Below are 14,877 nucleotides of genomic sequence, written 5' to 3' on the forward strand. Positions count from 1 at the left end.
GAAGGAAAAAAGGTTGAAGGAGAATGTATTTTGACTGCTTGTAACAGCAAAATGTTTCTTGGCATCTGTTGCTTTGTTTTTATTTTATTTTGTTTTAATTTTTTATTGCAGATGAGCTCTTTGAGTTGCACAGAAAATGTCTGTAAAGACATTTGATAAATTTTTCCCCAAAGCTTCAGGTTCATGTCCCACATGTTTTTTCAGAAATCTTCATCATGTGTGAAGATTTCTGAAAACATAATGTGCACTTGAGGATATTTATATTGAAGGAAGAGGGATTGCCGCATCGCACATTGTGTATAATTAAATAAAGGTATTGGATGGCATTTATGAGGCAGCCAAGGGAAGGGATGCGTCTTTATTTTGGAATGCAGCACAGGCTCATGAATTTAAAGAGAAATGGGAGCATAAACAGTTAAGATAGCTAGGATCTGAAATGAACAGAAAATCTAGCTCTTACTTGGCACAGTGCAAGGCTTAAGCAATGTCTTTAAAAAGAGAAGACATCCAAGAAAAATGAAATATTGACATAATGATAGCTAGTCTACTTGTCATGTATAGCTGCAATGTATATTTTTAAGGCTCACTGTATCCTGATGAAATGTTCACATTTTGTCAAAAAAGAAATAGAAGCAATTTTTTTGATTGAAAGAGGAGATGCCATCTTTATGTAAATTCTTGGCCTTTATTCTGTTTTTATTCTTTGGATGAAATGAATGCAATGCAAATCCTGGAGTGTAATGGTTACTCTAGGGAATCTGAAGATATTAGTGAACCTATGGGGAAAAGCCTAGGCAGTTATTTGGAATCTGGTTCCCATCCCCTTTTATCTCTCGAACTACGTATTCTCCAGTTTGTTCACTGGGAACCTGCTGTCATCCCCAGCTTAGGACATCTATCCAATTTTGTGTATTTAGCAAAAAAAGTCCCTATTTGTAGGAGATACTGAAAATAACTGTAAAGTTAGATGATAAAGTGTACTTTTTTATGGCCAGAAAAGTACAGTCAATTGTGAAAAAAAGAAATACTGCTGCTCCATATTTACTGTGTTCTCCCTGATGACTTCCATATCAAATTTACTCACTTCACAAATCAGAACACGATTTTACTAACTGCCAGCACTGCAAATACAGTCCTAGAAAGCAGATTTCTTTCTGTTTTTTTACTTTATCCCCAATGACCACAAAGTTAGAGCAGCTTAGCTGCCAATTTCTCTGCTGCTTCAGAAGATGAAGAGCTGGACTACAAATTCCTGTTCTGCAAAAACCTATGCTATTTAGCGATTAAGCTGTTTTTAAAACAAAGTAATAGCAAAAACCATTTACTTAAAAGATGCAAAGGATTCCCTTTACCAAACCCAGTATTTCCCTCTCATTTTTCTTTTACTGGCAATAGTATATCCCTCTAGTTTTCTAGTAGAGTCACTTAGATGCCCAGAAGAGGCCTCAGAAAGCAGAATGGAAAAATATAATTATGGCAGCCACCTTGCTTGCAATAGCCAGCCTTTTGAGTATGAATAAATTACTTATTCTGAAAGGGCCAACTGCATTAGAGCCAAGGCCCGAAGTTCAAGAGGGTTTTCAGGTTGTTTTTTTTTCAGAGGGGAACACTTCAAGTCTGTGGCTAATATTTGCCTACCTGCAGATTTAAGGGTTATCTAGATGTGGCACTGAACAGAAGAATTAACCTAGAACTTTTTGAATGTTCTGGGGTGCATTGTAGTGAGTCAAATCCTGTGCCACTGACTACTTTAGGAGAAGAAACAGATCATATAGATAGACTGATGCCAGGATCAGGACCAAACTCTTTCAGCAGAGACAGAGAAGTTAGTGCTGCAGTTGCTTGCTATATATCTTGCTTTTGAGCCATAACATCTGTAAACTTAGGACTGATACTTGTTCAAAATCAGTGTGAAAAGCAATAAATGATCCAGATGAACACAACTGATCTCACCAGTACAAATGCCTTGCAATGTTTGGTGATACACTCAAGAGCAAGAACATACCTTCTTGAAACATAAGAAGTTTTCCTTTACTCCCTTTTGCCCTTCCCCTCTCTACCTTAAGCCTGCTCTAAATTTTCCTAGGTTTTGGAAATTACTGCTGCATTAAAATTGGAAGCAGAAATACAAAATACAAAATAATTTACAATCTGCACAGAGTCAGCAAAGAGAAAACTCATGAGTAATTACAATTAAACCAGTGTCTGTGCTCCCCTAAGGAAAAAGACAGCTGCATAAGTTGTGCAGTAGGAGTCAGATAAAATCATGACTATCTGAGAAGTTATTTTGCACAACATCATTTTTTTCCTCCTCATTCTCTGTAACAAATTGCACATCATGTTTGAAAAGTAGTTTTAATGCTAAAGAATAATTTTTCAGCAACTTTATTTTGCACTGATAATACTTCCACTGTAATGAGGATAAAGCACCAGGTGCATTCATGGGATAATCTGTCCTGTTAACTGTGTTTTCCATTCCCTTCCATTTTTGCCTTGGTAAAAATTCTGCCTTGTCACACCATTTACGAGAATTCACATGTAAGTTACATTTCTATAACGATGAGAATTAAAATTAATATCAAGAGTATGTCATTATCATTGCAATTAATTCCCCAATCAGACTCTATCACATTGATTACATTCTAAATATTGTATAAAGTTCATACACTATTGCAGTATCTTCCTCCTACATCAGACTACACCATAGCATTTCATTGAAATGTGTGGCTTTTCATTTGCATATGTATACTGTGTACATTTCCATATGCATACTGTGTACATTTCCATGTATACAGTACATGATGATACCTCTGTTTGGTCGAACACTGACCACACTGATATAGTGTTTGTTTTTCAGGCAATCAGACACTAGTCCCACCGCTGCCAAGCTCTAAAAGCAGAGTCAAAAGAGCAAGGTCCTCAAGGCAATCTGCTGCCGTGGGTTTTTTTCCTGCCTGCTGTTTGGTGCCATGAATGAGCTAATCTGAGAACCACTGATCTACAGCAGTGGTCCAAAATGCTGCCACATAAAATAATACCACTGGCCTCTGGGGCAACAGCTGTTTAATTTTGGTTTTGTGGTAAGAGCTGCAGCCCTTGAGCTTGTGTCTCTAAGCTTTTCCTGGATCTCTGGCCTAGATTCTGTTCTAACATAGATATAAATGATGCAGAGCTCCACTGAGGCAAGTTCTGGTGAAAAACGAGGGGTATCAGACTTGCCACAGCTATCCCAGTCTGGAGACCTGTCATTCTGCCAGCTCCTTCACATGAAAGATCTTTTAGCCTCTTGCCCAACTTAAGCTTTGCTCTAGAGTAAGTGTTAATGGAGTTTTCAAACACTGCGGGATTTCTGGCCTGTTGACTAAAGGACTTATCCATTCTAAGTTTTGAAGAACCCTATTCCTCTGTGTCGGTTCTCAAAACCTCTCCCAAAGAGCTAAAGCACTTTGTGAACAGGACACAAGTTACAGCCTCTCTGGAGCAAGCAGCACTGGCTTTCCTGCACCTTTCTGCCCTCCACCTCCTCTGCTCTGCATTTGTTATTTTCCTTGTGCCACAGGAAGTTCCCTGAGCTGGTGATGTCTCAGGATGCAACAAGTTTATATCAGCTTAAGAAATACAGAAAGGCTTCTACAGCAGCACCGACCTTCGCAACTTGGGCTGGTAATCACGTTGCATGCTAGCTCTTACTCTGTCCTTTGTTGAACTCCTTGTGCTGTGCTGTTGTTCAGTGCTGGCTCCATGCACCTCTTTTAAGTGTTATTTTTCCCCCATAAATGTATTTGTATAGTTAACCTGGAGCTGTCGCAATGGTGGAGAAGTTTATACTGAAGGGTACTCCTTCTCTGTCTTTGTCATGCACTGAATAAACCCATCAGAGTTAGCTCAGGAGGTCATTTCAGCATGCTGTATCCATTCTCGTAGGCTTTGGTTTCATGATTTGCCATTGGTGATTGTTTTAAGCCCAGTCCTTATTAATACAAGATTCTTGGTGTGTAGGATTCCCATTGTCAGAGTCAATTTTAGAAAACAATATTGCTACCAGAGCTTGAAAATTCCCTGGCTTTTTTAATGGGCCCACCATGTGGCTGTATATTTGGGAACAGTTTTTACAACCTCTGTGGGGCAGGGAATGGGCCTTGCTCAATTTTTGTTGAATACGGTGTAAATTTACAATGCTATGTAAATGATATCTAATAACAACAACATGTGTGGCATTGGGTAACCAGTTTAGGTGTTTTGAGAACTGTTTAAAAACCATGTCATATGTTTAGTATAGTAAGTTTCAACTGCTCCTTTGGAGCCATAAATAGTTATTTTAAATACCTTCCTTTTTTAAAATGCTACTGTCATCAGCTGAATTGGTCTATTTCAAGAATTCCTAAATACGTACCTTTCCTTGTCTAGCATAAATTCATGTTAATTTGACCTCCTTTAAACTATTAAAAATAAAGGTTATACTTGCATTAACATTAATTCTTTCTTTTGGGGATTTTCAGGATCGCATTACCTTTTATAAGTTTTATTTCATACTGAGAAGTAATTTGCATAACACCCTGAGTCTGTTTAAACTTACACTTTGTACTATATTGAAAAATCTTTCCCCATAAGACAAACTATAAAGACTTGTCTCTTAGTTTTGCCACTTCAGCAAAACAGGTTTTACATACATATGACTTTCAGACATGATCTTACCTACCTTCATTTGGTGTGACAGCATTTTAAAAAGTCGTCTACATCCTGCCAAATTTTCTTCCTTATGTTAGATACAGGAAGGAATTAAATTTAACTCCGTTTTAGGTTTAACATGCACTTCTCATTTCAGTCACCTAAGGATAAAATCAGGTATGACAGGAAATTGATGAAGTATTTCGCTGTACCAGTCTGAACTCACGTACATAGTGTGAACACAGTAGTACAGTGTGAACTATGACATAGTAGTTCAGCACCAAGCTTGTATCTATTCAGATTGATCTATGGTTTCTCTACATTTTATTCCAACCATTTTGTTCTTAATTTCATCCTTAATTTTGTTTCTATTTTGCAAGTATACTTTAACTCTTTGAATGTAGAGATTAGAGTGGAAATACTGTCATGTTTCAAATCCTGTACCTGCATTATATTTATCGCTTTAACACAGTGTATTGTGGTATACCACACTTTTCTGTCAGAGCTTAGTAAAATATATACAGAATCGCAGAAATCCTTTTTTTTAGCTTGCTTTATTTCAGTTTTAATATAATTAATAATTCTGGTGCCAAATCCTTTCTCTCCTCCTTTGCCAGGCATTTCAGATAGTAGTCAGCAATCATCTTTCATCTCCCAATTTTATGTTCGGATAAGTACATGTCTGTGACTTGCAGAGGCAGGGGCATAGGCCTTCTGGTTTGTATGTCTAGCTGAAGTTTTCTGTGAACTTTCTGGGCTACATTTGTTGTACTTTGTGATGTCCTGAAACATGCAGCCTCTAACCAGTTGGGATGCTTACTTTTTTCAAATCTGGCCTTTTTTTTGTTGATTCAAGGTATTTTGAACTAATGCAGCACAAACATTTGCCTATGTTGCAAGGACTGATCACAGATGAATAGCAAGGGTGTAAAACTGAATTTTAAGGTACAAGCATGTAGTTGAACATTAATACCAATGGATCCAAACTGCATACCACAGTGTGTGTTTATATCCAGGCTATGCTACCCAGACCTACCTCTTAAATAGGAAGTAATTTCCAAAGATGAAAGTATTGGCCTGAGACTAAGAAAGCAAGAGTTTGATTTCCAGCTCCACTGCTGGCACGTGGCTTGGCCTCAGGTAAGACAGCATGCACCTCCATGTGCCTTGGTTAGCTGCCAAGAGAATGGAAAAGGTGAGCTTACCTACCACAGCACAGCAGCTTCAGGGCTGCAGCTGGAAAGCTAAGTTAGTTTGTTGAGCTCAGAGTGTAGGACTATTTTGTTTAAAGAAATTTCAAAGAAACTGCCTCCTCTTGACCTGAAGACTTCACTCAGATTCCATCTTTAATAAATATTAGAAATATTGCCTGGGATAGTAAATTAGAGAGCTATTTGTTAGACAAATATGAATGCATGAAAATAATATATATTTTAAGAGTAGATATCTTTTTTAAAGGCAATGCTGTATTTTTTTTATTGTATTACAAGTAATGTTTGTATTAAAAGTAATGTACAATACAATTACTTGTATTAAGTACATGCAAAATTTGTTTGATGTTTTCCCATTGTTTTCCATACAGTTCTGCTGATTTAAGCTACCAGGCTGCTAAAAAAAGGAATCCTAAAATCAACGGCCTTTGCACTTGTTTTTTTCTGTCATTGAAGTCTGCAAGTGAGAGAGTGATGCATGCTTTGTATTTTGTTCTCTTAGCATTAGCACAGTAGGCTAGAGTCTTTCTGCAGCTACAATCACACAGAAGGTGTTGCAGAGATATAATGGGGAGCTGAGTTTGGCCTGCACTGCACATTTATTCTTTCCTCTCAATAAATTATTGGCATTGTTGTGAAACATTGGTCTTCCCTTTCCAAATATGCCCTTGTTATCCTTGAAATATTAACATTTTCCCTACTAAAAGATATAATTTGTATTAGATTTTTGTTTGTATTTCCAGCTTTTGCACATCCGTGACTCATCCTGGCTTTGAATGAATTCAGAGTCACAGTAAACTTTGGAAGGGAGGCTGAAGGCAGTATTTCCTTTCTGTGCTTAAGGAGGACTGAAGGAGAAGGGCCCTCTCATGCCAGAGCTTTCACTGCTCAGAAACAGTCCAAAAAAAATCTTTCCTTTTCGCCTTCCCAAGGGTTCTGATGAACTAAAGCTCTGCAATAGCTGTGCTGTCTGGAAACAAAGCCAGTTTTTCCTTCTCAGGTGTTACAGGGACAAGTGTTGAGCTTTAGAAGGATAAAGCAGTCAATGTCCACAGGGATGGGAGGAAATAGAGAATAGGTGTTGGTAATCTGCATTAAATGGTAATAAATTATTCCTGGGAGATGAGAAGGGGATATTAATGGAACATGTTTTTTTATTGTACTCTGATTCTCACTTAATATGCATAAAACGTTATCCCACAGCTTATGCATCCATACACGTGGGAAACTTATAGGAAATTTCACTCGTGAAATGTGACTGATGCTTGTTCTGCATAAACAAATGAGGAGTATCCATTACATATGAGTCTTATAAGTGTTAGTAAAGTTTTATTGTTAAATATGAAAAAAAGTAGTAATTACTCACTGGTAGAATGTATCTAGGGAATAGCATTTGGGGTTTCCCCCCCATATTATTGTTTACTGGCTGGTCCTTTAGCTAATATTTTATATATACATTTTGGAAGAAGAAATAATATATAAAGCAAGTAAAATACTCAGCAGTAGGAAGACTATATTTTTTTGCCTGACAATAAAATTTTTAAATAAAACCAGGCACAAACTAGGACCATTTGCACACTGAAGTCAATTTCAGTTCTGCTGTGTTTAACATCAAACTGACCTTTCTGCTTTCTTCATTTATCCTGTGCAGACTGTTTGCAAATGCAAACAGTAAAACCAAACTCACAGCATGTCTTTGTCAGTTGTCATGGCTATATGCTGACCTGTGGAAATCCCTACAACTATCTTAAAAGGCAAGCAAACTATAAAAAATTAGAATTCTATAGGCAAAAGTCTACAGCCACTTACTGTTAAGTTTGTCCATTTCCTGTATATTCCTTTTTTTCCATTGGTTTTAACTTAGGCAGCCTTAAACCTGTGAGGCTGAAATCTTTCATGTCACTCATTTACTTGAGAATGAATATCTGGGAAATTGAATGAGTTGTTTTTCAGCACAAGAATAGGAAAAAACGCATCAGTGGTCAGCACAAGAGGAATAATGTAAAATGAAGCATAGCAGGAATAGAGAGCTTACAGAAATAGGAAAAAGGACTGAGCAGCAAAGAAATCTGTGTCTTTGTAGTCAGGAAGTGAGCACTGGGGAGAGAACTGCTAAGGGTAAAACTGCCTTAGACCTTGCCGAAGAAATTAAAACAAATAGCAAAGACTCTTTACCCTTATAAATAAAAGTGGAAAAAGAGAAGGAGGGAGACCACTGTGAACAGTGTGCACTCTCTCACTCTGCCTTTTTCTCCCTTTTTTTCTCTTCTTTTTTAATATTTAGCTGCATTAACTAGTTCTTTGCCAGTGAAACATTATCATTGGAACTGCAGAGCCTCCTGTGGGCATCACTCACCTTCCACCGGGGAGCCCTTGTACTCTGTAATACCTATTTTGCACAGAATGAACCAGCCACAAAGGGAGCTTTATCCAGCCCACACCTTTCCCCACTGTGGATGCAGGCAGGGCTTGCCAGCAACAGGGGACACAGCAAAGATCCATGTATCCACTGCACCAGTGAGAGGCCCAGTATTTATCCTCCCGAGCAGCAGATGGGGTCTCCTCAGTGCCTGGATCTACCTGTCAGCATGAAAACAGCTGGGACATGCCATGGGTCACCACTGGCTTTTTCCATCTTGTATGAGTTCTTCTGCTTTGTATCAGCAAGAAAGCTTCAATTGTCATGGGCCAAGCAGCATCTTCTGCCATAGGAATAATGTAACTGGATGTATGATTAGTGGTAAAAGGCAGACAAGTAAAGACTACAGTAGCCCAGTCCCTAGTGTTACTTTAGGGGAGTGACAAAAGTCAAAAGAAGGTCAGCAAGGGTTCCTAAACAAAGTAATGTGCTCCTCAAGGATTTGGTCTTGACAATGGTTGGAAATCAAACTGGTTAGCCTTCCTGGGTAGATTAATGAAAATGATATTTTTAGTCTTGCAGTGATAGGCACCTCAGTAATGTATAGGTAAATTCTTAGGGAAAAAATGTATATTTAAATAAAATCTTGATTGCAGCAACTATAAGTCATCTTATCTCTCTCGTAGGAACAGTACTTGCTCAGTATATGTTAGTTGAGGATCTCCTCAGGTGGACAGACAAGAATGAAAGGAAGAATAGGAACAAAAATGTCACATTGCAATGTCTCTTCATTGAGTAATGCAGCTACAAAGGCATCATATACATATTCTTATTTGTCTCAATGAATAATAGATAATAATTAAATGACATGGAGATGACAATGAAGAAGTATCAGCTGATGGAGTTATTTCTTAATCTTAGAACAGTTTTCCATCTTTTAGTATTTTAAATTTGTACTCTTCCTTTTTTTATCCTATTCCTTTTGAACAGTGCTAGTGTGAATGTTCATGTATATATGTTATGTTTGTTTGTATAGTACACTTCTTTCAGAAGGGATTTTGTATACAATAAAGTCATTCATTACACATACATACATACTAATATAAACAAAACAGAGTAAAGCTGCAGTATAACAAACTAACAATCAGTGTAGATTGCATTCACAGAAACTTACCCAGACCTTTCATTTATCAGTGCGATGCATGGAAGTGCAGGACTAGCCTAAGCCACACGCAGGCCAAGTAATATATGCCATCCCTTGCGTATGGTTTTTCTGGCTCCCTACCCCTGCAATTGGTGTGGATGGGTTGCACCACTGAAATTGCCTAGTTCTTTCTTTTTCCCCAGGAAATATGTAAGGCAACTTAGCTGTCTTTCCAGAACATGCAAGTCTCACAAATCTTCTGCAATTCATCATGAAACTGGCAAAGTGTGCAAGCTGGTATGGGGACCACAGGAAACAGTCTTACAGATACTCTCTCTCAGCTCAACAGGCAAAGACCTCACTGTGAAACTAAACCTCATCAGCCGTGCCAATGATCCACAGGCATACCCGTACAATGCTTCAGAACAGCAGGTTTTTTTCAGTTGCTGGTTTTGGTTGGTTGTTGCTTAGAGAATCGCCTGTTGCTGTGACAAAAAAATTCTAAAGGCTCAATTTTATCTCTTCATTTTTTCAACAGTTTTTTGTGTAACAAAAATCTTGTGTAAACTTTGGTGTAACAAAAACTTCTGATTTTTAATATAAAAAACAAGAGAGGAAGGTGGTCCTGTGGTTTAAATAGGAGGTGTGGAGACCAAGTTCTGTTTGTATTGCTTGTTCAAGCATGTTCCTTGAGCTTATGCTAGGTGTGTAACCTCACTGTCCCACTTTCCTCAATACTAAAATGAGGATGAACCAAAATAATGGGAAACTTAGAAGGCTTGATATAAGTATTTCCAAACTGATCTGAGACTTTCTTATGGCTGATTAACTAATTTGGATAATTTTTTTTTCAGCTGATGAGAAAGTATTTGTTACCACAGTATTCCTATTTTTCATTAGGAGAAAATGAGGAGAAAATGGGATGGAATAAACTTTTTCCCCTAATTTTGACTACTTCAAAGCATGTAATTTTGCAGCAAGTTCAGTACTCAGCAGGTTTCTTTCATGTCCCTGGTTTTTTAGGTTGTGCTGTGGATGGTCATCCAACCCCGAACATCACCTGGCTTTACTCTGGCGAGCCTCTCAGTCTGCAGCATCGCATCCTGGCAGCGGGCCGGGTGCTTCAGATATTCAATGTCAGTGATGCTCCTGATGGTGAATTCAGCTGCCTTGCTCAGAATGAGGCCGGCTCACTCATGCAAAAAACGTCCCTGGCTATACAAGGTAACTTTCCAGTTTCAGTCCTGCTGCCCTGTGAAGCTCTTGCCATGGACATCCCTGCACTACCTTTCTCATCCTGGATTTCTCCTCTATGAAGCCAGGACTGTCATGCACAGCAGGAAATAGATGTTTTGATGTTTTACTGCCATGGATATAGATTTGCAGGACTACCAGGTACCTTGCAGTTTTTAGTTTTTACTTTACCAAAATGATGCCTGATATTTCTGGCCAGCTGAGAATAAAACACATCTTACTGATTCAAGCTACACTTACGCTTGTTGAGTCTGGACAATTTTCTTGTCCAGAAATTCAAGACAGAGGTGTCACAGTTTGAACCCCTAAAATTAGAAGCCCCTTTGTTAATCTGCTAAAGTGAGTGTTTCACAGTCTCTTCTTGCTTAAAAATCCCTCACTTAAAAAAATGCTGCAACTGTTACATTTACCCTAGAAATAAGCTGAAGGTAATAAAGCCACAGAACAGAGCAATGCAGATCTGTTGGGAAAGAATATGCAGTTTTCATTGCTCCAATTGTCAGAGATGGAGTGGAGAAGAATTTAACGTTTCCTTAAATTTTGCCATAAAATTTTAAATGTATTGCAACTCCCCCATTTATCTTCAGGAATTATTATCTGCATGATCTACCTGGTGAGAAACATGCTGTTGTAAGATCATAGAATCATAGATACTGCTGGTAACCGCAGTCAGCCACATCTTCACTAAATCACATCCCTTTAAAAATACAAATGCAATGTCCTGCATCACTGGCACCTGGCTTCACTTAACTGCTCTACCACGTCATTCACTTTGCATGCCTGATGCTTCTAAGTACCAGAAAAATGGGTTTGTTACACCAAAGACAGTCAGTGGCTTACACCAGCTGGAATCCTGTTCCTCCTTTGTTCATTGCCTGGTGCCTTGTAGTCATAGGTAGCTCCCGTTCACATGAGACACCGAGTCCAAATATTTCATCCTGGAGAGCACCTCTGACTCTCTTTTCAGAGGGTCTCCTGCTGGCAGTTTTTGAGTGTTAACGTGTCTCTCCCACACTTTTTGGCAGAATACCGGTGGTCAGTGGACAAGCTGATGGCTTGTTCGGCTTCCTGCGGCCACAAAGGGGTGCAGCTGCCCCAGCTGAGGTGCTTACTGGATGGGGCCGAAGTCAACATATCCCACTGCAAAGAGAAGCCCAAGCCAGCCCTGCAGCCCATCGCATGTAACAGGAGAGACTGCCCTTCACGGTTCGTCTGTTTCATGTTATAATGTCATACATGCTTTTAAGATGTGCTTGAAGAGTTCTTTGCACTGGACATCATGCCATTGCAGCCTCTCTGGTGCCTGTCTGGAGAAAAGTCATGGCTAAAAGGGAGTTTATGAGTGCTTAACATAGACAGTTGGAAATTGTAGCAAGCTTTGTAGAAAACATTGACAGTACATGGTAGAAAGAGAGTTTACTCCTTCAATAATTAGGTTAGAAAATAATAGAGAGTATATTGCCTACTCTTTACTAGCAAAGTTCACAGCTTGAGTTGTCTTGGGTGATTCCAGCCCCACCCTATGTTGGATGTAAATATCATGCCTGTTCTGAGCTCTGTATGTATGGGAGTTTTGTCACCCAAGAACTGTAGGGTCGTATCTTTTTTGTGTTCCATATGATTTCATACCAGTTTATCCCAACAATATAACAGACAAGAAGATAGGTTTAGCAGCTGTTTTGGGGTTTTATTCTGAGTTCCTGTGTTGCCTGAACATCAATACAGGCAGCACTGTAGCTGCAGCTGCAGAGAATTCCCATAGCAGAGAGGAAAAGTCTTTTGTAAAATAGGCACATCCCATCAGATCTAGTGGGCATGAAGAGGGGTCAGTCTGAGTTCTGCCTCCTTTTGGAGATCGCTAGCTTGTGATTTCCTTGGGATTGTAACTCTCTGCCCCTGTAATCCCCTGTTTTTCAGTTACTGTTAAACACAATGGAGCCAGGACAGCTTGAAAGACTTCTGACTACACTTAGGTCTTCCTCTGCCGCTTCCTCCCCACACAAAACACTTCCCTTCTTTGGCACCCTTTGGTGCAAAGAAGAGTACATCCTGAGTGCCTATGTAGAGAATCAATGTCGTGTTATTGCTACATGTTGCTACATGTTAAAAATGTCCTACTTCTGCAATTCAGTAGCTCCTTAGCTGAGATGTTTAAACATGCTTTTCCATATTTTTCTGGGTTTTTACTCCCTCCTCTCCCTTATTTCCACTGTGGACATGGTGTGTTTCAGTATACAAGCACTTAAAAGTAGTCAGGATATCAAGAGAAATTTAGTACAGCTTCTCTCATTCAACAGTGATTTGGGACTTGTATTAAAAAAGAGAGTCTAAGTTGAGGCAAGGAGAGGTGCTAAGCAATCTGATGAGAAGTAAGCGGCCAGATTTACCACTCTTGCTGTGTCTTGGGTATATGGCAAGGTTCTGTTTAATTACCTTTTAAAATTTATTCCTACCCCTCTTTGCAAGCAAATGTTTTCTGACTTGCCAGCTGAGTCATAAGAAGGAAACCAAAAGAGATTTAATGAAATATGAAACATACTCATTAGCAGCAGTTTTCCTTGGTGATGGCAGTAAATTCCGTGGGAATGTTTTATGTCTTTTTATACCTTCCCTGAACTGTAACGCAACCCACAATCCTCCCTCAGCTCCTGAGAAACTGCTGAGATGTAAGCTGGGAAATAAAAGTTGATTGAAATGCAGAGCAGAGCTTTACGAGGGGTGTGGAAACTTCAGATTCAACCTCACCAAATTGCATGAAAAAAAGTAGCAGTGTTTTTGTTTTCTGTGTTGGGAGTGTGTTTGTTTAGATACTGATTTCTGTGACCATAGGAGTTAATCACCCGCAAAAGACTGGGGAATAGCAATGGATGCCTCTCCATGGGGCTGGAGAACGCCTATTGCCTATTTTGTAAAGTAATCATAAACACTGCAGGTGAGGGACGTGATAGGCACTATTTTCCTCCCAAAACCACACAAATCCTGCTGAGTATCCTGAAATTTAATGAAGCAAACTGCTGACTTGACCATAAAACTCTTCAGGAAACTAGTACTCAGTCCCATCCTTCCTGTTCCTACCTACCTCCTTCCCAAACCCAACTGTACAGAGTGTTTCACTTAATGATCCTTAAAGAGACAAAATGTGTTGTCCATCTTGGTAAGAGTTTGGACCTGACTATTATTTTCTGTTTTTACAGGCTTTTTACTAGTTAGACTGGATTTTTTAAACCCCAGCATACAGGGGTTCAAAGCCTCAGCCTCAGCTGGCAAATGCATGGTCTGAGCTCAAGAGGAAAGAAGAAAGGTGTCCTTTGTCCCTGGGCTGACTATGCGCAGGCCCTATACCTGATCAACCTTCAGGCTTTTCTGGATTATCCTAGCTGTCAGGGGCATAACAAAGCAGACAGACACCAGCAGGACCCAGCAGGCTTTTGGCTATTCTGTCAGCAGCAAGTTCAAAGTGGCCTGTAAGCTACTCCAGCAACTTCACGGAGATAGTTTCACTACTAAGGGGTGTAAATGGGCTAGTCATTGCTGGCGTTGTGACTGTAGCCTGTGACCGAGGCCTCTGTGGCACAGTTGTGTAAGAGCTGTCATGTCCAACCCCTGTGCCTGGGCTAGAAATATTTACTAAGCCTTTAAAAACAGCCTTAAGGGCTAGAAAATTAATTCTGGGCCCAAAGAGCCTTGAGAAAGATTATTTAATGAAAAATGTGCTCTTTTCTCAGCTTTCATCCTCTGAGCAGTTTTCAGTGACTACTATGGGAGGCTGAAGCACTCAGCACCTTCCAGGATCACACACTAAATGAACCAAGCCATTGTTGCCTTTCTTTGGTCCGATACATAAAGACCTGTTGACACCAATGATCCTGCAGATGGTGGCACCTATCTGCTCCCTGACCTGTTTGCCTTTCTCTCACAGGTGGATGGTGACATCGTGGTCTCCTTGCACACGGAGCTGCAGTGGAGGCATCCAGATGCGGAGAGTGACATGTCAGCGCCTGACAGCAAAAGGCAGCTCTGTCCCCATGTCGAATGAGGCTTGTGCCCAGGTGTCCAAGCGCCCTGTGGACACACAGAACTGTAACAGGCAGCCCTGTGTTGAGTGGGTGGCCTCCTCCTGGGGCCAGGTAAGGAACAAGCCAGCAGTCCAAGGACAGCCTCATAGTGTGGGCTAGAAAAAAGTGATGGAAAATGAGAGGAGTGATTTTGCACCCTGGTATCTTTAGGTTATGGTCTGCAGG

The 14,877-nt window shown here is 39.8% G+C and overlaps 1 protein-coding gene across 1 annotated transcript in view; it reads left to right on the plus strand.

Annotated features, from left to right (window-relative positions):
* ADAMTSL1 (ADAMTS like 1) overlaps positions 1 to 14,877 on the plus strand; it is a 468,435-nt gene that overhangs the window by 447,230 nt on the left and 6,328 nt on the right. Inside the window, 3 exon segments of the mRNA XM_072860932.1 lie at positions 10,406 to 10,606; positions 11,662 to 11,842; positions 14,556 to 14,763. Coding sequence (XP_072717033.1) covers positions 10,406 to 10,606; positions 11,662 to 11,842; positions 14,556 to 14,763 — 590 coding nt within the window.

The sequence above is a fragment of the Ciconia boyciana genome, chromosome 4 (genome assembly GCF_034638445.1).
Source record: "Ciconia boyciana chromosome 4, ASM3463844v1, whole genome shotgun sequence".
NCBI classification, from domain to species: Eukaryota; Metazoa; Chordata; class Aves; order Ciconiiformes; family Ciconiidae; genus Ciconia; species Ciconia boyciana.